The sequence below is a fragment of the Caenorhabditis elegans genome, chromosome IV (assembly GCF_000002985.6).
Source record: "Caenorhabditis elegans chromosome IV".
NCBI lineage: Eukaryota > Metazoa > Nematoda > Chromadorea > Rhabditida > Rhabditidae > Caenorhabditis > Caenorhabditis elegans.
Genome location: NC_003282.8, coordinates 3,307,871 through 3,333,767, shown reverse-complemented (window position 1 = coordinate 3,333,767; position 25,897 = coordinate 3,307,871). Strand labels below are relative to the sequence as shown.

At 38.0% G+C, this 25,897-nt stretch overlaps 2 protein-coding genes, 1 non-coding gene and 2 pseudogenes across 5 annotated transcripts; 2 read left to right on the top strand and 3 right to left on the bottom strand.

Annotated features, from left to right (window-relative positions):
* Nucleotides 1–1,528: 1,528 nt before the first annotated feature.
* Nucleotides 1,529–1,591, bottom strand: F42A6.11. The gene has a single exon (NR_053038.1). It is a non-coding gene; the product is annotated as an Unclassified non-coding RNA F42A6.11 (non-coding RNA).
* Nucleotides 1,592–1,909: 318 nt separating this feature from the next.
* On the top strand, nucleotides 1,910–3,108 carry F42A6.5 (BRCT domain-containing protein). Its single transcript, NM_067922.5, has 2 exons — nucleotides 1,910–2,081; nucleotides 2,739–3,108. The coding sequence occupies exons 1-2, from the start codon at nucleotides 1,977–1,979 to the stop codon at nucleotides 2,940–2,942; spliced, it is 309 nt and encodes a 102-aa protein (NP_500323.2). The 5' UTR covers nucleotides 1,910–1,976; the 3' UTR covers nucleotides 2,943–3,108.
* A 1,014-nt stretch (nucleotides 3,109–4,122) lies between these two features.
* cyp-25A5 lies at nucleotides 4,123–6,287 on the top strand (annotated as a pseudogene). The gene is made up of 8 exons: nucleotides 4,123–4,280; nucleotides 4,330–4,407; nucleotides 4,579–4,700; nucleotides 4,787–4,973; nucleotides 5,026–5,180; nucleotides 5,233–5,329; nucleotides 5,516–5,845; nucleotides 5,909–6,287. Coding segments are annotated over exons 1-8 (1,506 nt in total).
* A 2,530-nt stretch (nucleotides 6,288–8,817) lies between these two features.
* F42A6.3 lies at nucleotides 8,818–13,755 on the bottom strand (annotated as a pseudogene). The gene is made up of 7 exons: nucleotides 13,522–13,755; nucleotides 12,597–13,475; nucleotides 12,334–12,510; nucleotides 11,805–12,179; nucleotides 11,422–11,688; nucleotides 10,867–11,123; nucleotides 8,818–8,971 (listed from the first exon to the last, which is right to left on the bottom strand). Coding segments are annotated over exons 1-7 (2,343 nt in total).
* A 6,823-nt stretch (nucleotides 13,756–20,578) lies between these two features.
* zip-11 (Transcription factor zip-11) lies at nucleotides 20,579–22,492 on the bottom strand. Its single transcript, NM_067917.6, has 4 exons — nucleotides 22,160–22,492; nucleotides 21,443–21,603; nucleotides 21,104–21,376; nucleotides 20,579–21,054 (listed from the first exon to the last, which is right to left on the bottom strand). The coding sequence occupies exons 1-4, from the start codon at nucleotides 22,198–22,200 to the stop codon at nucleotides 20,843–20,845; spliced, it is 687 nt and encodes a 228-aa protein (NP_500318.1). The 5' UTR covers nucleotides 22,201–22,492; the 3' UTR covers nucleotides 20,579–20,842.
* Between the last annotated feature and the right edge of the window lie 3,405 nt (nucleotides 22,493–25,897).

Sequence of the window (25,897 nt, the reverse complement as noted above, 5' to 3'; positions counted from 1 at the left end):
CAATGTTTGTGGTTTTGTCTAGTTTGGATGTTCTGCACACTATTGCAGACGAAAACCTGAGGTATAGTAGAATCCCTAAGCTCAAAAAACGCAGTCACTTCGGATGCTGATATCTCCGTGGGAAATTTTTTTATGACAAAGTGATCAACTACAAAGTTGTTTATCTTAATCTAAAGTACAACTTTGTAGTTGATTGTTTTTCATCAAAAAAATTGCTGGTCGAGATAAAGTTGTGTAAAGTTCGGCACCTTCATGATTGTATTTTCTTCTTCTTTTTCTGTTCATATCTCATCCAACCAATTTTTTGATAAAAAACGATTAACTGCAAAATTGTACTTTATATTAAGATAAACAACTTTGTAGTTGATCACTTTGTCATAAGAAATTATTACACTGAGATATCAGCATCCGAAGTGAGTGCGTTTTTTGAATTTTGAGGTTCTACTATACCTCAGGTTTTAGTCTGAATTCGCGTTCAGAACATCTAAACTAGATAAACAACAAACATTGCATTTTTCTATAACATCTGATCAAATTTTGAAAAGTTTTCAAAACAAAATTTAGAAAATTTTTGTAAGGGGTACCCTTTGGATTTTTTTTCATAAATCGAAAAAAAAACATTGAAACCTAAAAAAACCAAATGTTTTTGACACTATTGCCAACAACATTTCAGTTATACACATTTTATTGCAAAATCTCATTGCCAACTATCCTATGGTGAAACCTTTGAAATATTCTTATGCTGACGTTTTGAATATGCTTATGCTGACCTGCGCTTATGCTGACAAGAGCTCTCACGAGAATTTCGTGATCCAAAAAACACATTGAAAGCTTATATCAGGACACTTACCGATGTAAAAGAAAACCGAAACTATCCAGATTTGAACCAGCAATGACTGTATCTGAAGACCGTGCGCTTAACCACTGCACCAAAAGGGCGAGAGGTGCGCGCGTGAAGTCTAAGTGTGTTCAAAATATCGGAAATTCGAAAAAAACAAAATTCTCGTTTTTCGATTTTCCGCGCGACATTTTAAAATAGGTTGGATTTTTTTCATCGAGAAGAACCTATTTAAAACCGATTTTTAGTTCAAAATAATTTTTAACTAATTTTCAGAAGGCCGTTCAATTTCTTAAAAATCCACAGCATATCTCTATGAAATTGCTCGAAAATGCGTTATTGTAGGACGTCAATGGCTTGTAGATTGTATAACAACGGGTCTTTTACTGTCTGAGGTAATATTTAAATTATTTAAATTTTTGTGTTTCATTTTAATTTCCGTATTTATTTTGGGTGTTTTTTGAGATTGTGCATAATTCGAAAAACGATCAGATTTAAAATGAAATTGAAAGGTTTTAATATGGGATGAGCAGGGAAAAAATATGGAAAATGTTGGAAATATGGGGTGAGCACGGGGGAATTAGAGCATTTTTGGGAAGCGGAATTGTTAAGTTCAGCTTTAGGTGTAGTAGAAACAGTGGAGTTTCGCTTATAATGATAGAGAATAATCTGAAATATGGGCGAACTTTTTTTTGAAATTTCTGAAAATTTTGGTCTCCTCGGAATTATTACAAAATTTTGCATTTTAATTTTCAGAGCATTTGAATTATTTTTAATTTTAAAACTGGATTGGAATTTTCTGAAAATATTTAATTGGAAATATGGAAATGTTTGGTTTTTTAATTAAAAAAAACTGATTTTATTAAAATTATTAGAGTTTACGATTTTTGATTTTTTTTTTAATTAAAAAAAAAATTTAAAATTTCATAATCTTTTCAAATTTTTTTTGCTAAATTAAATTGAAATTTTTTTTAAGTAATAATTTTTCCTCAAATTTTGGCATGGGCAGCTGAATTCCCATGATTTCCATGGAAACAATGAAAAAAAAAGAAAATGCTTTTTTTTGCAGGCAGACTACACGATAACGTCATGTTCTTCAACAATTCCTGTAAAAATACCACCGTCAATTGGCTTCGAAATGGGATGGCTCAGATCGAGAAACGATGAACATGGAAAATTATTTGCGGGACGACGATTCATGATTCTCAGGAAACTTACGATGAATCCGTATTTTGATTATAAGGTTTGTGCATAAAAAGTGGCGTTTAAAAAAAGTTTTCGAAATTATTTTTTTTTCCAAAAAATTGTGTTTTTTTTTCTGAAAAAAAAAAAGTTCGCTGAAATTTTAGCTTTTTAGGATTTTTTTGAATTTGAAAAATCTTGAAAACGCTAAATTTACTATTAAAAAAATAAAATGAGTAAAAAACTGAATTAATAATTTAATTTTTTAAATTATCAAGTTTTCAAAAAAAAAGTTAAAATTAAAACATTATATTTTTTGAATTAAATCTAAATTTCAATTTAGTTTAAACTTCTTTTTTTTTCAAATAAACTGATCTTTAAGAAGAAAATTTATTTTGAATTGAATTGTTACATTATTGTTTTAAATCTGATGTTTTTTAATTAAACTAAAAATTTTTTTTACATAACTTATAGGTTAACAGAAAGAAAAATTAAAAAGTTGTTCCTCAAATTTTCAGCACATTTTTTCAGTTAAACTGGAAAAAGACTACTTTCGAAATTTATTATCACGTTTTGAATGCCGTTTTTCAGGAAAACGTTTTTAAAAAAATTAAACTGAAAAATCCAATTTATTTTGAAAATTTATAAAGAAAACACCGAAAACTAGTCAGAAAATTGTTTTTTTAATCAATTCCTCCTAAAAAACTATCGTTTTCAGCAACTAATCGAGCTTGTCCAACAATGCGGAGGAGAAATTCTGAGTTGCTACGAGAATCTGTCACCTGAAAAACTGTACATAATCTTCTCAAAACACTCAAAAGCAATTGAAGAATCAAAAAATATCGAGAATCTGTATAAATGTGATGTGGTGACAATGGAATGGGTATTGGACAGTATCAGTGAGGAACTCAACCTTACATAGCTGTCGATTCGATAGGCTGCCTGCAGGATTAATTTTCCATTTCTTCTTCTTCTTTCTTTGTTCTGTTTTTAAGTGTATTTTACGGCAATTTTTATAATTTTTTTTGCTTATTGACAGTTTATCTATGTCAAATTTATCAAGATTTATTCCATGAAATTTTATTTTTATTCAAAAAATTTATTGAAATTTTACGCAAAAAAATTAGAAAAAATTGAATTGAAAAAGTAGAAAACCGGTTTTCAATTCTGTCCTATGTTCAATTAAATCACGAATAATCGAAGAAATTTTCTTTATTTTCGCTTTTCTTATTTTGGAGAAAAAATCAATTTTTTCCATTTTTCCTGGTTTTTATTCTTTTTCCCAAGTTTTTATCGCCGAATCTTTTGGAAAAAGAGATAAGAAATTGGTTTTTTCTTTAAAAAATGCCGAAAATTATTTAAATTCGTTGATTTTGCGCTAGCTCGGGTCTTGACACGATCGAAAATTTATCATCTACAGTAACCGCGAGTACGGTAGCTTCATTTTTTTGTTGCCAATTTTGCAATTTTTCTCGGAATTTGCAGTGATTTTTGATAAAAAACAATTGTTCGAAGTAATAAAATAACAAAACTACGAAAAGAAAAGTTATTTAAAAAATAAAATCTACAGTATTCGCGGGTACTGTAGCTGATAAAGTTTTGCTCGTGCCGGGACCAGAGTTGTGGGAAAAAATCGATTTTTTTCTTTAATATGTAAAACACAGAAAATCAATGTTCCAACTATGATTTTCTTTCCCCGAAAAAAATAGCTCTTCAAGCCACGCCCACAAAATTGACGGGATATGAATTTCCGTCTCGCATCCGGATATATCAGCAGTGAAGAAATGCAGGCGCGCCCCAGCGCACTGGGTTTTGTGAAATTCGATATTGGAAATATATCTCTCGCCTCCAGGAGAGAAAAATAATATTTTTCACGAAATTTTCCTCAATTAAGTACCTATAGTTCAAATAAAAATGGTGTTCTCACATAAAAACTGTGAAAAATTGTAAAAAATGCAAAAATTCACGATTTCTGCGGTCTCAACACGAAAATGTTTGTTAAGCGCAAAAAGGTGTGCGCCTTTAAAGAGTACTGCAATTCGTAAACTTTTTCGTCTGGATTTTCGTTCTAAGACCCATAAAAATGAGCGAATTTTCAGAAGATGGCAATTCTGATAATTTCTACAATATTTTTCACAATTATTACATTTATCAGCTACATTATATGGCGAAGACATTCAATATTTAAACTTCGATCGAGTATTGGAATACCTGGACCACCAGTTAATTGGCTTTAGGGAAATTTGAATATTATTAAAGAGTGGGGGAACAGTTTTTTGAATTAAAAAAAAAAGAATTGAAAATTTCAGTCGAGTTTCGAGGCTTGGTTATAATGACACTACACAATGGCATCCAACTCTTCATACAAAATATGGGCCTATTTTTGGGTAGGTTTTTGAAAAATTTACTTACTATTTCTACTTACAGTAAGGAGCCAGTAAAAAAAGAAGATAATGTCACACTATTCAAGATTAACTTTCCCGCTAGTTTAGTAGAGCAAACGCGTTACTTCAGGGTTACTGTAAGGTTATGAAATTCTACTCTAAAAACAATTTCAGCTTATATTGTGGTACACAATTGCATATCACAGTATCCGAAGAAGAAGATATCAAGGAGATTTTTATACAGAATTTCTCAAACTTTTCGGATCGCATGACTCCTAACATTTTTGGGATGAATCGTAAGTTGAACATTTTTCAATGGTAGGCATAAACGCCTTTCTTGTGCCTGCCTGCCTACCTGCCTACGCAATAAAATCAATTGTAGAGCTGAACCAATCTCTGCTCCAAAACACGTATGCAACTGGCTGGAAGCATACTCGATCTGCAGTTGCTCCGATTTTCTCAACAGGAAAAATGAAAGCAATGCATGAGACTCTTGTCTCAAAAATTGATATTTTCTTAGAGGTTTTGAAGGAAAAATCAAGTTCTGGACAGAAATGGGATATTTTTGAGTAAATAAGTTTTAATTTTTTTTTCAAAAATTCGAACATTGGGTAATTTCAGCAATTTCCAAAGCCTCTCACTCGATATAATTGGAAAATGTGCGTTTGCAATTGATAGTAATTGCCAGAGAGATAGAATTGACCTATTTTATGTGCAAGCCAGAAAGTTTGTTGGAGCAGTTGCCTTGAAGAAGAGCTGGATTTTGCCAGTGTCTTGTGAGTTGCTATTCAATTATGTAGTTTTGTTGTTTTAAAAACGTATTTTCAGTGATACTTCCAGAACTTTCATGGTTATGGAGGTTTCTATACAAATTCAGTGATCTTTCGGCAGCCGAGTTGCCACTTGTGAAAGGGCTAGTTGACTTGTAAGTTGATATTTTGTACACCTTTAATTTTAGGCTTTTGAAATTTTTGTTTATAAATATTGACATTTTTTTCAAAATGGTCCAGGAGCTAGAATTATTCGGGGTTAACCCACTGAAAACGCTTTCTCTCAAACTAAATAGGTTTCGCATAGATTGTAGAGACTACTGTATATTTTCTCAATTCAGATATGACAGAAGACGTGCTGGAGAGGGTGGAAACGACAGCACTGATCTTCTGAACCTTCTCATTCGCCGGGAAACAATCGGAAAAATGACAAAACGAGAAGTAATTGAAAACTGTTTCGCATTTTTGATTGCTGGATATGAAACAACAAGTACTGCAATGATGTTTTCTGCATACCTATTGGCAGAATATCCAATAGTTCAACAGAAGTTGTATGAAGAAATCAAGAAAACTAAGGAAAGTGCAGGATTAAATTATGATTCCATACATAATATGAAATATTCGGATTGTGTTTATAAAGAATCTTTGAGGTTTTATCCACCAACTACACAGTAAGTCTCTAAATTCTTGATGTGGAAGTTTAGTTTAATACACAAAAAAGTTAATATTTTCAGCTTCACCAATCGAGTCTGTCTGAACGATATGACAATACAAGGCCAGATTTACCCCAAAGATTCAACCCTCAAAGTCCAACCGCACACCATCCACCGTAACCCTGCAAACTGGGAATCGCCGGATGAATTCCAACCGGAAAGATTTGAGAATTGGGAAGAAAAGAGTAGCTCATTGAAGTGGATTCCATTTGGTGTTGGACCAAGATATTGTGTTGGAATGAGATTTGCTGAAATGGAATTTAAAACCACAATTGCCAAGTTACTGGATACTTTTGAGCTGAGCTTGGTGCCAGGAGACCCTCCAATGATTCCAGAGACAAATGGTGTTATTTTTAGGCCGAGGTGTCCTGTTAGATTGAATTTGAAGCTCAGAATATAACATCTTTTCATGCTCTTTTGCTTTACCGTTACTCGTGTCATATACCTTATTTTGTACATTTTTTTACTTTTATTTTTCAATAAATTTGAATATTAATTTTGTAACATGATAGTAGTTTGTGTTTTACAATTGAATTCAATAAATGATTATATAAATTTGAAAAAAATCAATTGAAAATCAATTATTACCTATCCAGTGGACGTTGACAGTTCGAAAATAGAAGAGACGCAGACAAAAATTGTTCCCCGCAACGAAAACACGCCGGAGCCACGTGGTAGCTCATGTATTTGTATTGAAGCATTTGCCACGTTGAATTAATATGTTAACAAGATGATTCATTTCATGTTTCAAATAAAGATCACAAGTAATCCATCATTTAGAAGTCATCTTTTGATTTTTCCGTAGTACCTGAAAGCTGTATTAAAGTTTTAATTTAAGAGTAAGCTTACTTGAATTTGATGGCCGAATTCATAAAGTTGTTCTGAGACGTTGCTTTTTCTCTGGCAATTTTGTAGGTTTCCTAAAATTTGAGCATTTGAGAATTTATAACACTGGTCTTAGTGGGTCAAAAAAATAAATTTTTGTTTCTCCCTCTTCCAAAAGTGAAGCGGTTTAAAATCAGGTTAAAAATCAGGGATGAGGGCCGCAGGCCCTCTTACTCTTGGAAACTGTGGGCCGGCTTTAAACCTATTCGAAGCATAGTGATCGTGACCCCATTTTTTTCGGGCACACCCCATACGCGAAGGGCTGGCGGGCCCCCAGGCCGCTAGTCGAGCAAATAGGCAAATCGGCAAATTGCCAGAATTGAAATTTCCGGCAAATCGGGACATCGGCAAATCGGCAAATTGCCAGAATTGAAATTTCCGGCAAATCGACAAACCGGTAAAGTGCCGAATTTGCCGGAAAAACGGCAAATCGGTAAGTTGTCAGAGTTGAAATTTCCGGCAAATCGGCAAATTGACGGAATTGAAATTTCCGGCAAATCGGCAAACCGGCAAATTGTCAGAATAGAAATTTCCGGCAAATCGGGACATCGGCAAATCGGCAAATTGCCAGAATTGAAATTTCCGGCAAATCGGGACATCGGCAAATCGGCAAATTGCCAGAATTGAAATTTCCGACAAATCGGCAAATCGGCAAATTGGCAGAATTAAAATTTCCGGCAAATCGACAAACCGGTAAAGTGCCGAATTTGCCGGAAAAACGGCAAATCGGTAAGTTGCCAGAGTTGAAATTTCCGGCAAATCGGCAAATTGTCAGAATAGAAATTTCCGGCAAATCGGGACATCGGCAAATCGGCAAATTGCCAGAATTGAAATTTCCGGCAAATCGGGACATCGGCAAATCGGCAAATTGCCAGAATTGAAATTTCCGACAAATCGGCAAATCGGCAAATTGGCAGAATTAAAATTTCCGGCAAATCGACAAACCGGTAAAGTGCCGAATTTGCCGGAAAAACGGCAAATCGGTAAGTTGCCCGAGTTGAAATTTCCGGCAAATCGGCAAATTGACGGAATTGAAATTTCCGGCAAATCGGCAAACCGGCAAATTGCCAGAATTGAAATTTCCGGCAAATCGGGACATCGGCAAATCGGCAAATTGCCAGAACTGAAATTTCCGGCAAATCGGGACATCGGCAAATCGGCAAATTGGCAGAATTGAAATTTCCGGCAAATCGACAAACCGGTAAAGTGCCGAATTTGCCGGAAAAACGGCAAATCGGTAAGTTGCCAGAGTTGAAATTTCCGGCAAATCGGCAAATTGACGGAATTGAAATTTCCGGCAAATCGGCAAACCGGCATCTTGCCGGAATTGAAATTTCCCGATTTGCAGGAATTGAAATTTCCGGCAAATCGGCAGACCGGTAAAGTGCCGAACTTGTCGAAATTGAAAATTTCCGGCAAATCGGCAAATTATCAAATTGTGGTGTTGTACATTTTTTTTTGGTAAATTCAGAATTTAAATTTCAAAATTGTACGCATCCTATCAATGTTACTACATCTATTTTGAAAAGTAAGCTAATTCTATGAAAATATCGAGAAAAAATTTGAGAAAATTTCCAAAAAGACAGTTTTAAGTGTTTCCGTCTGATAAAAAATCCCTCTAAACATTTCCGGCAAACGGCAAATCGGCAAATTGCCAATTTGTCGAACTGCAATTGCCGCCCACCCCTGATTCATATTTTCAAAGTGGTTGGAACAATGTCATGAACGACTGCTAAAACACTGTATTTAATGATTGAATTTGGCAAAAAACTGCCAATAAATATACAATAAATAATTGAAAAATTAAATATGGTGATTTTGGGCAGCATTCGGTGGGGCCAAAAGATCAGTACTGGGGGCTATATAAAACATGAAAACTTTGCAATAAATTTACTCGAGGGGAAAAATAATAAATAAGTTATGCGGGAAAGAGGGGGGGGGGGGGGGTGTAAATATTCACAGGAAAATAGTGGGGGAGATTGGTGGCGATGGTGGGAGATTGATTGGCAGTCAATTAAAGCAAATCGACTCTGGCCAAATCATACTCAACGACTCCGGCGTCCGAGCTCACTGTCGTCCGCTGCTTCTCCACGGGCATTGAAAACTGCAGATGATTCGCGGCGAACTGCTCCTCGTTCTTCTGGCGGAAATCGTGCAGCATCGGAGAGGAATGTGTTGGGATCACGTTGCATGGATGAGCTGAAAAATAATTTATAAAACTTGCCAAATTTGAGAATGAGCTTACCACGATCACACGGCAATCTATCCCATGCTCACATTTCCCATGCACACATTTCCCATGCTGACATTTTCTCCCGTGCATACAAAATATTCCCATGCTTACGCCCAGTAGTTCGAGTACTCCCATGCCTACAACTCATTTTTTCCCTTTTTTCCGTTCCCATGCTGACATTCTCATACATACATTTTTTCCGGTGCATACAAAATTCCCATGCTTACATCCAGTAGTCGAAGTACTCCTATGCATACACCTCATTTTTTCCATTTTTTTCGTTCCTATGCTGACATTCCCATACATACATTTGTTCCCATACTTACAAAAATGTATTCCCATGCTGACATGGAACAGTTTTGTGCTCCAGAAGAGCACAAAGTCAATTTTTTTGCTCATTTTCATTGTATTAGGCTTACTTGACAGCTTTCAGTTACAACTGATCGCTTTTTTTTTCAAAATGCATTAGTTCTCGATTATGAACAAGGAATCGAAGAAAAATGGGGATGACTGCCTATAGAGTAAAATTTTTTTTGCTCAAAAAAAATTTTTTTTTTGAAAAATTTTTTTCTCTCTATTTTGTAGGATATAATAAATTCGGTGAATTCCACAACTTCAAATGTTCATATTGCTGTTTCCGTGCAGTTATGAGTTTCGCAGTGTCTTAGGAACATTCCATTTGTTGTTGCATTTTGTAGGAATTCGGAGCTATCTTATAATTTCTACAAATTAGAAAATCCATTTCGCATTATTTCATGTAACTTGAACCTATTGCTTCAAAAATAGCACAGAACGAATGTTGATTCTGTTTCTTTCATTAAAAAATGTGCTACTGTGCATTTTTTCCCACTTCTACGACACGCGCATCCCATTGATTTGTTGAGCGCTGGCGAGACCAATGACGGGACCATTTTGTATAAATGCGCGCGCCTTTAAAGTCGTAGAAGTGGGAAAAAATGCACAGTAGCACATTTTTTAATGAAAGAAACAGAATCAACATTCGTTCTGTGCTATTTTTGAAGCAATAGGTTCAAGTTACATGAAATAATGCGAAATGGATTTTCTAATTTGTAGAAATTATAAGATAGCTCCGAATTCCTACAAAATGCAACAACAAATGGAATGTTCCTAAGACACTGCGAAACTCATAACTGCACGGAAACAGCAATATGAACATTTGAAGTTGTGGAATTCACCGAATTTATTATATCCTACAAAATAGAGAGAAAAAAATTTTTCAAAAAAAAAATTTTTTTTGAGCAAAAAAAAAATTTACTCTATAGGCAGTCATCCCCATTTTTCTTCGATTCCTTGTTCATAATCGAGAACTAATGCATTTTGAAAAAAAAGCGATCAGTTGTAACTGAAAGCTGTCAAGTAAGCCTAATACAATGAAAATGAGCAAAAAAATTGACTTTGTGCTCTTCTGGAGCACAAAACTGTTCCATGTCGGCATGGGAATACATTTTTGTAAGTATGGGAACAAATGTATGTATGGGAATGTCGGCATGGGAACGTTCGACTACTGGATGTAAGCATGGGAATTTTGTATGCACGGGAGAAAATGTATGTATGGGAATGTCAGCATGGGAACGAAAAAAAAGGGAAAAATGAGTTGTAGGCATAGGAGTACTTCGACTACTGGATGTAAGCATCAGAATATTTTGTATGCACGGGAGAAAATGTATGTATGGGAATGTCAGCATGGGAACGGAAAAAAAGGAGAAAAATTAATTGTAGGCATGGGAGTACTCGAACTACTGGGCGTAAGCATGGGAATTTTGTATGCACGGGAGAAAGTGTCAGCATGGGAAATGTGTGCATGGGAAATGTGAGCATGGGATAGATTGCCCGATCACACCATGTTTGCTTTCCTCTGAGAATCGACTGCAGCTGCTCTCCGGAGATTTCCTTCGACGCGAGGATCACATTTCTCGAGCGCACCTTTGAGATGAACTCTTGCAGACCGTCTGCTTCAACGGAGGTCTCCAATTTCTCGTTCCTTGGCACTGTGACCACGTCGAAATAGTATGGACGCGCGAATTTGACTGGCTTCGCTGAAGCGACGGATCCTGGAGCAGCTGGCATGTGGAGATTTTCTGGATGAGAGGCATCGATCTGGAAAATTAAATTTTACATTGAAATTAAATATATTTTCAAATGTTTTCGGTGAAAATACATGTAATTACTCTTGAAATTCTTTTTCAACAATAAATACACAGATTCCCTCCATGATCAGGCTTGATCAGTTAGGAATGATTTTAAAGAATGCGAGTTTTTGGAAATTGTTCCTTTGTGTACAAATTTTCATTTTTTTTGTTCCTCATAGAAATCACAATTTTTCAATTTACGTTCAAAATATCGGTTAATCCTAACAGAAAGCGGTTTTTCTGAACTTTTAAACATATAAAACTACCTGTTCACTCTCCTGTGCACATGCATTGAGCACAGCATCCAATGCTGGATCAGTCTTCTCGTACTTTACAGCAGCTCCATTCTCAATCACATTGGAGTGCAGCTTTCGTTGATACTCATCCGTCTCGAGAGCCAGATTCTGAAGTTTGAGAGCCAGATTCTGAAGTTCGAGAGCATGATTCTGAATTTTTGCATCTAATTTGGACACATCTTCATTGAATTCGGCAAGAGTGCCATCGTCACGTGGAGCTTGTGGGATCAGTGGTTCCTGAAAATTAAATAATTTTGAAAATTGAGAGTGAAATTTGAAAATTTCAAGCATTTTTTGGATAGAAAAGGGAGCTCATTTGCATGCTGAAAAATAACAATTTTGGGATATTTTACCTCAAACCCAGAAGCAATCTTCTCCAGTTCATCATCCAACTTCACAAGACCATCATTTGGTCTCTTTGGTGATGGAGGAATGAATGGAACAGCAGCAACAATGTTCGGGAGCTCTGGATCAGGAGTAGCGATGATCAAATGACCACTTGGCACAACTGGTGCAGATGGGTCGGGGTGTGATGGCTTCAGTGGATCGAAATCGTCCAGCTCGACTGGATCCGGCTTCTTGAAAGCATCGACTGGCTCTGGGATCCTGTCTTCCCCGGAACCGCCAGCAACATTCGTCTCTGGACGTGGCTCTGGCTTCTTGAACGCGTCAACTGGTGGCGGAATTTCGTCTTCGACGTCAGCCAGATCATCGACTTCCTGTGGAGCCTGAAATATACCGATTCACCATGACAATACCACAATATTAATACAAAAGTCTAATTACACAGACATCAACGACATAGAAATGCGTCAAAAACTAGATATATTCAGTGAAAAATTGAAATATATTTTCAGTTTCTGTGTCAAAAGTTCTTATCACCTTCGCCAAGTCCTCGGCGTCAACTATCGGTTCCTTTGGATGCGTGGCTCGAGCCACCTCAAGACGTGGTGGTTCCGGTGTTGGTGGAATCACGACAATATCCATTGGAGCCGATCCTTGGTTGAAATCTTCTGGAAACAGCGAGTCGTCGAGAACGATGGCGACGTCGTTCGGATCCTGAAATGAAACACACCACTGCTAAGCGAAAAAGAAAAAGCAGAGGACTAGAGATCTACCAATCGGAATGAAAGAAATCAACTTACCCTTCGAGAAGCTTCTGGAGCTGTAGCTGGAGCCGATGGTGTCGAAGCTGGAGCTGTAGCTTTTAGAGCTGAGACCGCCGAAGCAGGCTTCGATGGAGCGGCTCTTTGAACTTTCCCAGCGACTTTCTTCTGAGCGATAGGCTCGGCCTTGGCTGCCTTCGCAGGGGCTCCTCTTGGTGGCGCTGGTGCAGATCTCGCTGGAATTGGAGCTCTAGTCGGAGCCTTCGATGCTGAAGCGGCCATCGGTGGTGCAGTTGCTCTCGGTGGAACGGCTGTTCTGGTAGCAGGAGCTGCACTTCATGTAGTCGTCTGACAAGCTGGGCCTGCTGGAGCACAAGAAGTCAACGCTCTGGGGGCACTGACTGCAGGGACTGCTGGACGAGTTCTTGCGGCGCCGGTTGTAGATGCAGATCTAGTAGATGGTTTTCCGGCAACAGGTCGTGGAACGGCAGGAGCAGGAATATCCAACAACGCATCCTTCGACTTCACGGTGGGCGCGTTGAGGAATGGAAGTGATTTCGCTGCCTTGTCGAGCGATTGTTGGATCCTCGCAAGTGAGCTCGTCCCCGAAAAAAGCACTCTGACCGCCGATTGATCCGTCATCGCAGGCCTCCAGAGCAGGACGGCGATGGTTCCATTCTCAGCGGCCGCCTTCCCCACTTCTGCCTCGTTTCCTCCTGCCAACGCCTTTGTGATCACATCGGAGTCTTTGACGTCTCCAGCCAGAATATACGCCGGATATTTCGGGTTGAACAGTGGCGATGCAACGGAGAGAAGCTTCGAGTTCGCTTCTTGAATTGCTTTGGCAATCTCTCCACTGCTTCCCGGCTTGGCAGTCTTGAACGGCTTCGTGTTGGTGAACACCGGCAACGGTTTTCCCTGAAAAAAGTAGATTATCAAAATTTTCATTAAAGTTTCTACAAACCTGTTCCAACAGAGCAGACGTGGTTCCGAGGTTACCAAGCGTCGGCGCGGCGAGCAGCACGGCAGAGACGTCCCTGACGTGAGCCACGAATCCTGGGCCTTTTTCGGCGAATCCCCCATCGAGAATGTAGACGCCGTCAAAATCGAACAAGGCGGCTGTGTTGGCCGCCTTGTTGTGTTGGCCACCCAAGACGTAGACGCACGCCTTCGACGACATGATGTATTTCTCCGACATCTGGAAAGAAGGCAAACACTTTTTGACTACTGGATTTTTGACTACATTGCTTTTTGACTACGAGTGTCTTTTTCGCTACTGACTGAAAAATAGCTACATTCGCACTTTTGTCTTTTTGACTACTGAATGTCTTTTTCGCTACTGACTGAAAAATAGCTACTTCAAGAGGACTACATTCGCACTTTTGACTTTTTGACTACCACATAAAAACCAAGACGCGCTCCGACCGACTGGCGTTTTCCAAAACTCAAAGATAGTTTGTAGAAGTTATTCATTGAATCATTCAACAAAGTTGCAATAAAAATTGCAGTATCGCAATTTGTGAAAACAATTATTTTTTATTCAGAACTTTCCATAAGATTCTAAAATAAATTCTTGAAATTTCTCGAACATTCCCGAAGATTCTCGATTTTCACCCAGTCGTAACATTACATTACTATAGCCTATATTCCTATGCTGCCATTTCTTATGCTGACGTCTTCCTATGCTGTCAATTTTTTTGTACATTCGTATGCTGTCGTTTCTTCTTATGCTGGCGTATTGGAGTACATTCGTTCGCGGATTTCCTACAGTCTCTCTTCATCTCCTTAGAAGACAAAAACAGGGCGTTTAGCAAACCATAGTAACGCCACAGTGATCCTACAGTACATACAGTACCAATACCGTACCACTAAATGCTATAACTACAGTATGCCTACAGGCTAACCTTTCAAAAAGTCCTCCAAATAAGCTTAGCAAAAGGGTCACGTGGCGATAAATCACTTTTTTCTCAATGATGGATTTTTCGCTACATGTCTTTTTCGCTACTCTTCCCTGCGAGACCCGTCCATCGTGTAGTCCTCTTGAAGGAAATCATTATGTTTCTTCTGCAATTTTTCCAAAGCGCTCCGCATTTTCGCAAATTCCGCTGTCATTTTTTTTAAATTATTCTAATAATTTTTTTAAAATTATTCTAATAATTTTTTTAACGGAATAAATCAGTATGGATCCGCCAAAATGGCTCTGCAGCAATGACTGGGAAAAGATCATCAACCGAAAGAGGTAAGAGTTTTTCGGAGTTTTCACGATTGTATTCAGTAGTTTCAAATTTCAGCTACGTCGCTGCGGATGAAATCACACCCGACATTCTCCAGAAACTTGAGCATCAGAGCAGGCTGACAGTCCGCGTTCCATTGAAAGGGAATGATGCTTCGCCATTCGACGGTCATATCTGGTTTAAGAGCGCCACCCAAGAAACTACTAAACACGCACCGCGTTATGAGAATACAATCGTGAAAACTCCGAAAAACTCTTACCTCTTTCGGTTGATGATCTTTTCCCAGTCATTGCTGCAGAGCCATTTTGGCGGATCCATACTGATTTATTCCGCTAAAAAAATTATTAGAATAATTTTAAAAAAATTATTAGAATAATTTTAAAAAAATTATTAGAATAATTTTAAAAAATGACAGCGGAAATTGCGAAAATGCGGAGCTCTTTGGAAAAATTGCAGAAGAAACATAATGATTTCCTTCAAGAGGACTACACGATGGACGGGTCTCGCAGGGAAGAGTAGCGAAAAAGACATGTAGCGAAAAATCCATCATTGAGAAAAAGTGATTTATCGCCACGTGACCCTTTTGCTAAGCTTATTTGGAGGACTTTTTGAAAGGGTAGCCTGTAGGCATACTGTAGTTATAGCATTTAGTGGTACGGTATTGGTACTGTATGTACTGTAGGATCACTGTGGCGTTACTGTGGTTTGCTAAACGCCCTGTTTTTGTCTTCTAAGGAGATGAAGAGAGACTGTAGGAAATCCGCGAACGAATGTACTCCAATACGCCAGCATAAGAAGAAACGACAGCATACGAATGTACAAAAAAATTGACAGCATAGGAAGACGTCAGCATAAGAAATGGCAGCATAGGAATATAGGCTATAGTAATGTAATGTTACGACTGGGTGAAAATCGAGAATCTTCGGGAATGTTCGAGAAATTTCAAGAATTTATTTTAGAATCTTATGGAAAGTTCTGAATAAAAAATAATTGTTTTCACAAATTGCGATACTGCAATTTTTATTGCAACTTTGTTGAATGATTCAATGAATAACTTCTACAAACTATCTTTGAGTTTTGGAAAACGCCAGTCGGTCGGAGCGCGTCTTGGTTTTTATGTGGTAGTCAAAAAGTCAAAAGTGCGAATGTAGTCCTCTTGAAGTAGCTATTTTTCAGTCAGTAGCGAAAAAGACATTCAGTAGTCAAAAAGACAAAAGTGCGAATGTAGCTATTTTTTCAGTCAGTAGCGAAAAAGACATTCAGTAGTCAAAAAGACAAAAGTGCGAATGTAGCTATTTTTTCGGTCAGTAGCGAAAAAGACACTCGTAGTCAAAAAGCAATGTAGTCAAAAATCCAGTAGTCAAAAAGTGTTTGCCATATTCTTATGCTGACGTCTTCTTATGCTGTCAATGGTTTTTTGTCTATTCTTATGCTGTCGTTTCTTCTTATGCTGGCGCCCAGTACATTGAAATCTTCTTATGCTGACAAAGAAGTCAGCATAAGAATACAAGAAAATTGGCCCGTTTTGAAAAATATTCTTATGCTGGCAAAATTTTTTTCTGCGGATTTCGTGCTCCAAAAAGAGCACAATACCAAATTTCGAGCTCTTTTGGCTTTATTTACTATAAATATGAGTTTTTTTTAATCCGATTCATCTAGAAAAACCCTTACAATGAATGGGGATAAAAACTAGGAAACATAAAGACGAGGGGAATGAGTGAAGTGAAACGGGTAAATTATGGAATGTGGAGATCAACAAATATGATAAACCAAAAAATTAAAGAGATGGTTATGGGTGGAAAACAAAACAAGTCAGATTGTCTTTCTGAACATCAAAAAATACAAAAAATCTAAAAAACTAACAACATCTAGAACAATAAAAAACAAAGAACTGCCTTTAACAATAAAACAAAAAAAACAAACTATAGTTGGAACAGTTCTTAATTTTCGAATGAAAGATTGAGTGGGGAATTTTAAAATTGAATGTCAAAGGAATGGGGAGATGGCGTTGTGAAATACCGGTATAATGCTAAAGGCTTTTTGAACCGTCTCGAAAAAAACACTGGGAATGAATATAATTAATGGAACTAAAACTCGGTTAAGAACTTAACAACTTGAGAAATCTACAACATGCTTAACAAAAAGAAAAAAAACAGATTAATTAAAAATTGGGTCAAAACAACAACAAAAAAATGACGGTAAGTTCGTCAGAAATATGATTAAAGCTCGACTTCGTTTCGAAGCTCAATGTTGAATGATTTCTCACGCAATGCACCTTTCGTCTTGTAGAAGACTGTCAAAACATCATTTGGAGCATCATCGTTGAGGAGGCGAATTTTCAATATGCGGCTTTTCAACACAGTTCCGGTATCAGGTCTGACAGAATAATTGTTCTCAGTTCCCAGTGTGGCCGGGAAGGTGAGGCTCTCAGTCGTATTGGTGTACAGTTCGATATCCCACAGATCAATGATTTCGTCAAAACGCAATAGTCTATGGCTCGGAGACATTTCGAAATCATCGTTTGGTTGAGTTGGCGACGGGTCGAAAATTGTTGAACTGGTACTAAACGTAAGAGTTAAAGAAGAAAACAATGTGTGATCGACTTACCGATTTCTAGCCGACCTTCGACTGTCGTTGAGCTGGCTCTCGTCGGCCTTGTCAGCGTCGAGTTGATTCTCTTCGGCATGGTTGTCCTTGAGCTCCCTTTCCACAAGTTGCCTCTCTTCGAGGCGCGTTGACGAAAAAATAGGCGTGAATGTGCTTTGAGGCGAGAACAGCGAAGTGGTTTCATTGTCAAAATTCACTTCGTTTTCGCTCTCGGTGAGTGTAGTTCTTGAGTTAGCGGAATCGTCTTGGCCGTTTGATTTCGGGTCATCCTTGTATACTGTCAACCTGTAATTCGCGTATTAAAAATTCACGAATGACTGGGAGAAACGTACGTGGAAACTTCAACCATTTTTCTTTTCCGGTTGTTGGCGGAATTCTTCTTTCCAATTCTGTCGGACAGCTTCATTCCACTTTTTGGGTCGATTCTGGGTCCTTGTGATTGAAGAGCTTCCTCTTTCTTCTGCTTTTTGATAAAAGTAAGCATTTTATGCCATTGAATCATTCTATCCGTGTCAGAAAGATCCTTCAGACAGCGCAAGCTAAAATTGTTTATGTTCTTGGAGACTTGAAGACTACACTTACACATGGCGGCAAATAAAATCCAGCTTTTCAGAGTTACATTTGTTGCAGATCAGCATTCCCTGCGTGAGCTCCACCGATGCATATTTTGGGCCGGTACCTGAGTCATCTCGGAGATTGAAAATGTCTGTGTCGCGTTGATAAATGTCGATTTCTCCACTGGGCTCCGCTTCTTGACGGCTTCGTTCCAAGTTGACTTCTACAAACGGGAACCTATTTTGACTTAAAGGTGGAGTAGCGTCGATGGGGAATTTGTTTTAAAATACGCAGAAGGTGCCAAAAGGATAAGTTATAATGAAAAAAGAACGAAAAAATTTCATTAAGTTTGAAAAAATCGGACTGAATATTGCTAATTCTCGCTACCAATTTTGAATTGCCGCCAAAATGAATTTTGAATTTGTTGTTTTTCGTGCTTTCCAGAAAAACAGAAAATTCTAAGTTCATTTTAGCGGCCATTCAAATTTGGTAGCGAGAATTAGCAATATTCAGTCCGATTTTTTTCAAACTTAATGAAATTTTTTCGTTCTTTCTTCATTATAACTTATACTTTTGGCACCTTCTGCGTATTTTAAAACAAATTCCCCATCGACGCTACTCCACCTTTAAAACTGTAATTGTGTGTTACCTGACAGTAGTTGGTATGGAACATCTAACGCTGGAAGCATTCCTCCAGTAATTCCTGCATCGGCAAACCACTGAAGTTTTTCGTCCATGGACATAGTCTGTAGATCAACTGACACGATCACGTACTCGGAGTGTCCCACTGTGCTCCAGAAACACTCGTTGAGTGATTCTGAAATGGAAAATCTCAAATTTTTCTCACTTTGGTATTTCTCACCTTCGCATCGCTCGTTGAGCTTTACAATCAGTTTGTCCAGCGTCAGTTGCTTGCCGATTGTGACTTTAATAGCACGATTGAAATTCTCCGAGATGTTATTAGTTGAGAATTGTCTCAAATGGCCAGCCATCAGTTTGGCTTTCGCCGACGCACTTTCGAAGAACATCGATTTTTTATTGTCGTACCTGAATAATAAAGTTACGATTTTGAAGAGGGATGAAGTCGTGAATTTACCATTTCCATACGTCTTCGTGCACTTCTCCTTTCATAATGGAAAGACGCCCATTGTATTCATCTATCGTGAAGACTCCGAGAAGACCTGTTTTCCACTTTCCATCTCGCTGAATTAACAATGTTTAAATAATTAAAAGAAGAACTCTTCTTTTTGAAACTTCACCAATTGACTAAATGAAGGTTTTTGAACAATTTAAGTACATAAAATGTATACCCACCATCACAAGTTTACACTTAAAATTGCTGTTCATTAATGCAGCTTCAAACTGCCTTGCTTCGTTTTCTGCGTAGTTCACTTTTTCTTTGTATTTGAATTTAATGTAATTTTAGTGTTTCTTTTATTCTTTTCCAAAAAGATAATGCATTTTTTGCTTGAATTCAAGGATATTTTCATATAAAACGAAACCGGGAAGTATTAATTGCTAAAATTTATGTGGACTACGGTAGTCAAGTCCGCAAACACCACGCGCATTTTCATAATTGCGTACATTTGTTTTTCAAGCTTTTTTCTAGGCCAGAGGTACCAATTTACACGCCGTGTTTCGTGCTTGTGGAGCCATTTGGCAAATATCTTCGATTTCATCACGCCACTCGGTAACGCGAGATTCTTCAGGGCAACTTTTCAAGAAAATCTTGATCGCTTCAGGGAAAGATTTATAGAAAGTAACGTCGAGTACTCCTCCATCAGCTGAAAATCATATTTCTCAACATATGCAAGGTAATTTTCACACACCGACGGTGTAGCTCAGCCTGTCTCCGTGTGTGCGCTTTGCGTCTTCGATCATATCCTGTGTCGTGATTGCCTTAGGCCCTGTTTTACACATGACGACGTCGCCGTTCGCATTGTGATGAAGGTTATGCAACTGAAACATAATAAAATTATTTGCATTTAAAGGTGGAGTAGCGTCGTTGGGGATTTTGCTTTAAAATACTGAGAATGGCACAAAATATCGAATTATCACAAAAAAGGAACGAAGAAAATTGAGTAAGAATGAAAAATTCGATCGGAAAATTGTGATTTTCAAAACTCTCGCTAATCTATTTTTTGAAATACCGCGCCTTTTCAATACGGTAAACAACGTAAACAACAAACCCCGCCCATTTTCGTGCAAACACACATTCCGAAAAGTTGTTATTGCACTAACACGGCCCGGCGAACCGTACGTGGCTGTAAAATCTCTACCGTAGTAAAATTTGGCTGACTGAATATTCAACGTTTGATACTCAGCGAAAAGTTTCGTACGACATTTTGCGGACGCGGCATTTTAATTGACGACACTTGTTTTAGTTCTAGAAACGCTGGTCATTTCGGCAATTTTCGGGCAGAAATTGTGAAAAATAAATTAATTTTTATCGAATTTACAAAAAATAATCATTTTAAAGAATTGTATGTTGCTGATATTGAAGAAAATCGATACTTTAAACAGTTTTTCGCAATGTTTCTCGATTTTGGCCAATTTTTTCAAGTTTTAGAGCCCTGAAGTTCCCTAAATCGTATAATCTCACATTTGATTATTGAAAAACGCGTGTTATTATTAAAAATTCGTTTATTAATATAAAAATAACAATGATAATACATAATGGAAATGCAACTGGTGCGCGCAGAGAACGCGTCTGGCGCTTGATACCAAATAACTAGCGAGCTGCGAGCGCGCGCCATGCGCATCACGTGTGTGCGCCAGGTAGCCAAATCTGCCGAGTTGCTTGATCTACTAATAATTTCCAGAGAATATCGTTGAACTGATATACAAGTATGTGGGGGAAAATGGCTGGAGACATAAATAATATAAGAATCATTTTTTGGCAAGTTTGGCGAGGAAGGCCTGTCTCATCTCGGCGACCTCCTTCTCGAGATGTCCGGCTTGAAGCTTGAGCCGCTGATTACGATCCTCCTCGGCTTCGAGCTGATCCAGAAGATCCTGCCATTTCGCCTTCTGCTTGTCACGATAACGGGCGGCCGCAACTTTGTTTTGCTGGCGTTTACGGGATAGAAGCTTGGTTTCATCTGGAAATTTTAATAATTAAATTTTAATTTTAATCCTGAATAAAACTACCATTCGACGAGCCTTCCTTCTTCAAATTATCGACAGTTTGCATTACAATATCGACGAGATCATTAATCGGAATCGCTTCTTGAGCACCATTCTCGTGCTCTACTTGACATTTCTCGCAGTCGCCGGCGCTATTCATAATATGATCGCATTCTTTCGAGATTTCCTCGAAAATCTTCGATTGCTCATGTGGAATCTCCTTTGTTGAGCAACGTTCGTGAACACAATCCACTTCGGCGCACCAGAATTGAGGGCTGAGATCGGTTTGGCCGAGATCTGGAAATTTATTGGTTTTTGAAAATTCAAGACAGATTTGGCAGAAAATTGTAAATAATCGATCACCTTGATAGGATGGTGGCACAGAATTGTAGTAGGACGTCTCGACTGGAAGATCCGATGGGCATGACAGCGTCTGATAGCATTCCGTGTGATGAACCGACGAGTGCGGGTAGTGATGGTGGTGGTAGTGGTCGTGGGGGTTCAGCTCGGCGTGCTCATGGTAGCTGAAATTATATTAATATATTTTTGCTTTTTACATTCGAAATAGCCCATTTTCCTGGAATTTAAACTCAAAAAACGGGTTTATAACGTTTTTTTTTAACGTTTTAAAAAAAATTAATTTTTTTTTAATTGATGGTGTTTGCGTACTTGCACGACAATTTACGAGAAAATGCGGACTTTTGTAGTTAAGTTTGGAATTTAAAATTCTGAAATTCCGCATAAGACCTGAAAAAATCGCAAAAATAAGAATAAAATATTATTTCAATGAAAAAAAAATTGATTTTTGTGAAAAATATCGATTTTCGGCTTCTAATATTATAAATTGTGAGAAATAGCCAATAATTAAAAGGGGTTTTCGAATATTTTTTAATTAAAACACTATTTTTTATGGAATATATTGCATTTTTAATATTTTATTCTCGCGAAAATCGATATTTGCATATTTATTTTATTAATTATTGAATAGAAAAATCTTTAAATTAAATTTTTCTCGGCTTTCCTAAAAATTTATCAATTCCAATTTCAATTTCCATTACAAATTTCCATTTTAAAACAAACCTATAATTGCAGTGATTATTCTCTGCATTCGGGGGCCACATTTTCGTCGAAAAATTGCCTTAAAAAAGCGAAGGCGCGTCGAACGACGAGACGCGAGTGGGTGAAAGAATGAAAGGCCTAGACAGCGAGCGCGGCCTATCGATTGTGACGGGCCTTAGCGCGGAGAGAGCGTGCCGGCGTGAGAGACGCAGAGATAGGTCGGTTAGGCAGTGCGGTGAGATAGCGCGCGGGGTGTGGAACCGCAGAGTGTGCGCCGTGATGTCCTCCGATTTTTGTTTCGAAAAATAGAAAAAAAAAGAAGAGAAAAGGTGAGAGAAAAGAAAACACAGCAGCAGCTTTTGAGGAGAAGAGTTCAGGTGATTGATGAGGATTCCACGTCATCGGAGAAGACGATTTTTTTCTGAAAAATTGAAGGCTTTCAAGGAAATCTGTCCATTTTTCGCTTCATCTTCTTTTTTATGTACGTGTTCTAAATTATTTGGCACTGAACATGGTTTTTCGGTTTTCGTATCTTTTGGCGCGAGTAGCGTCCACCGGTACTCGCCTTATCGCCTTATCAGTATACCAAAAGTTTTTCGTAGAATATGCAACATTTGGAAAAGGCGATAAGCTGCACTTAAATGCACTTTGTTCTCGAAAAGCCTCTCGGCAGACAGATAAGCCGACACTTTATTAGAAAGAAGGCGCATGCCGTAAAACGTAATGAAACGCCTTTGCACAGCGGCAGCAGGGCCTAAATGAAATGAAATGCCTAACTAAACGAAAAGATCAACCAGCAAGCAAAGGGAAAAGTGTAACGAAATTCGGAGGGGAAAAAGTTCAAGCATAACGATCATTGAGATTGTTGGGATTGATAGAGGGTCAATTTGTACTATTTGTTTATAAGTGCAACAAGAGATGCACCAGGGGTGGGCGGCAATTACCGTTCTACAAATTTATTTTCCGGCAAATCGGCAAAGTGCCGGTTTGCCGATTTGCCGGAAATTTTCAATTTCGGTAACTTGCCGATTTGCCGGAAATCTTCAATTTCGGTAACTTGCCGATTTCCCGGAAATTTTCAATTTCGGTAACTTGCCGATTTGCCGGAAATCTTCAATTTCGGTAACTTGCCGATTTGCCGGAAATCTTCAATTTCGGTAACTTGCCGATTTCCCGGAAATTTTCAATTTCGGTAACTTGCCGATTTCCCGGAAATTTTCAATTTCGGTAACTTGCCGATTTGCCGGTTATTTTCAATTCCGGCAGCTTGCCGATTAGCCTGAAGCTTTCAATTCCGGTAACTTGCCGATTTCCCGGAAATTTTCAATTCCGGCAACTTGCCGATTTGCCGGAAATTTTCAATTCCGGTAACTTGTCAATTTGCCGGAAATTTTCAATTCTGGTAACTTGCCGATTTGCCTGAAGTTTTCAATTCCTGTAACTTGCCGATTTGCCGGTAATTTTCAATTCCGGTAACTTGCCGATTTGCCGGAAATTTTCAATTTCGGTAACTTGCCGATTCGCCGGAAATTTTCAATTTCGGCAACTTGCCAATTCACCGGAAATTTTCAATTCCGGTAACTTGCCGATTCGCCGGAAATTTTCAATTCCGGTAACTTGCCGATTTGCCGGTAATTTTCAATTCCGGCAGCTTGCCAATTTGCCGGAAATTTTCAATTTCGGTAACTTGCCGATTTGCCGGAAATTTTCAATTCCGGCAACTTGCCGATTTGCCTGAAGCTTTCAATTTCTGTAACTTGCTGATTTGCCGGAAATTTTCAATTCCGGCAACTTGCCGATTTGCCTGAAGCTTTCAATTCCTGTAACTTGCCGATTTGCCTGAAGCTTTCAATTCCTGTAACTTGCCGATTTGCCTGAAGCTTTCAATTCCTGTAACTTGCCGATTTGCCGGTAATTTTCAATTCCGGTAACTTGCCGATTTGCCGGAAATTTTCAATTTCGGTAACTTGCCGATTTCCCGGAAATTTCAATTCCGGCAACTTGCCGATTTCCCGGCATTTTTTAATTTCGGGAACTTGCCAATTTGCCGGAAATTTTCAATTCCGGTAACTTGCCAATTTTCCGGAAAAAATTTTGAAAAATCTAGATTTTTTGAGTAATTTTCAGCATTTTCAAAGGTTTGAACTGCTTCCAGGCAGGTGTAGATTTCAATTGCGTTTCGATTGTTCTGTGTCTAAATGCAAAAATAACTTTTTTTGCCAACTTCCAAAATTATGATAGTTGTAAATTGAGCTTTGCCTAATTTTAGACTTTAATCGTAATTGAAAAATTTCAAAAAATGTTTACTATGATATTTGGTAAATCTTAAATTCCTTTCTCTACCTTTCAAATTTCTGTTTGAATTATTTTCAAAAATCCTGGTCAAGTCTGTCAATCAACCCCTCCAATGTTTCCAATATCAGTGCACAAAAATCGTGTGCCATGTCAAAAGTGTGATTTATAGTCCCTTTAGATGATTCATCTATCTCCGTGCTCCATGGCATCCGGACGGCGTACGCGCGGCACACGAGAGCACAAAATTGGTCACAAAATGACGGTTGAATGTTTGCTCCGCTGAGAGAGAGAGAGAGAGAGTTCAATGGGAACCTGCCACTTTCGAAGTTTGTAGTCCTCTCTCTCTCTCTCTCTGGGAGTTTCTTGATCGGCTCTCCGAGCACTTGTTGTCTGGGTGTGAGGTTTGTTTGTAAAAGTTGCAAGCCTGGCAGACAACAAAAATGTTTACTGAGGTTAAGCAAGTATTGGAGCAAGATTTTGTTGCTCGCGAGAGCAAGAAAACATAAAGACAGTATGAAGATCATAAAATGAAATGGCTAATTTTCATGATTTGTGTCCCCAGGTGCAAACAAAAGAGAAGAACCTGACGGGACAATTTTTAAAGAACATTCAAACAAACATCCTGTCAAGCGTAGGTCACCACCAAATTTTGGCAATTTCTGTCAAAGTTTGACAATTATCTCTCAAAGTTTGACAGCCTTCTGTCAAAGTTTGGCAATTTTATGTCACAACTTTGTGACGACGTTTGACAATTTTCTGTCAAAGTCTGACAATTTTCTGTCAAAGTTTGACAATTTTCTGTCAAAGTTTGACAATTTTCTGTCAAATTTTGACAATTTCTTTTAAAAAGTTTGACAATTTTCTGTTAAAAAGTCTGATAATTTTCTGAAAAAGTTTGACAATTTTCTGTCAAAGTCTGACAACTTTCTATCAAAGTTTGACAATTTTCAGTTAAAAAGTTTGACAATTTTCTGTCACATTTTTTTATTAATATTAAAAACGCTATGAAAATGAAATAGTTAGTATTTGGATTTTTCATCACCGGCCTGCCTGCCTGCCTGCCTGCCTACACCTGCCTCGTGCCTACACACCTTTATATTGCTTCCAAAGCATTAGATATTATTAGTTATTTTTGTTTGTAGTAGAATTCTCAAAAAGTTAATGAAAACAGTTTTTGTCAACTTGCAGGTACTAGGCTATCAGGTAGGCAGGCATTAGGCATTAGGTAGGTGCACCAAAATATGGGAAATCTCTCTAGGCGTACGCATCTGCCTCATACCTGGCTACATGCCTACCTACCGCCTATTGTCCGCATGTTTGAAAAACATCGTTTCTTTCATTCTTAGGCAAATAAACAATATTTGGCCACCAAACACGATACCTGGGATTTGTAAATGGACAGCAGTTTTTGCTCAGTTTTTTGGAAAATAATTTCGTAAAATTAAAATGAAAAAAAAATGGGCA

Coding starts and splice junctions, on each gene's coding strand:
- F42A6.5 (NM_067922.5), top strand. CDS start 1,977: ATGGGATGGCTCAGATCGAGAAACGATGAACATGGAAAATTATTTGCG. Junction 2,082..2,738: donor ATCCGTATTTTGATTATAAG/GTTTGTGCATAA, acceptor TATCGTTTTCAG/CAACTAATCGAGCTTGTCCA.
- zip-11 (NM_067917.6), bottom strand. CDS start 22,200: ATGTGGCCCCCGAATGCAGAGAATAATCACTGCAATTATAG. Junction 21,377..21,442: donor TGTGCCACCATCCTATCAAG/GTGATCGATTAT, acceptor ATAAATTTCCAG/ATCTCGGCCAAACCGATCTC. Junction 21,055..21,103: donor GAAGGAAGGCTCGTCGAATG/GTAGTTTTATTC, acceptor TAAAATTTCCAG/ATGAAACCAAGCTTCTATCC.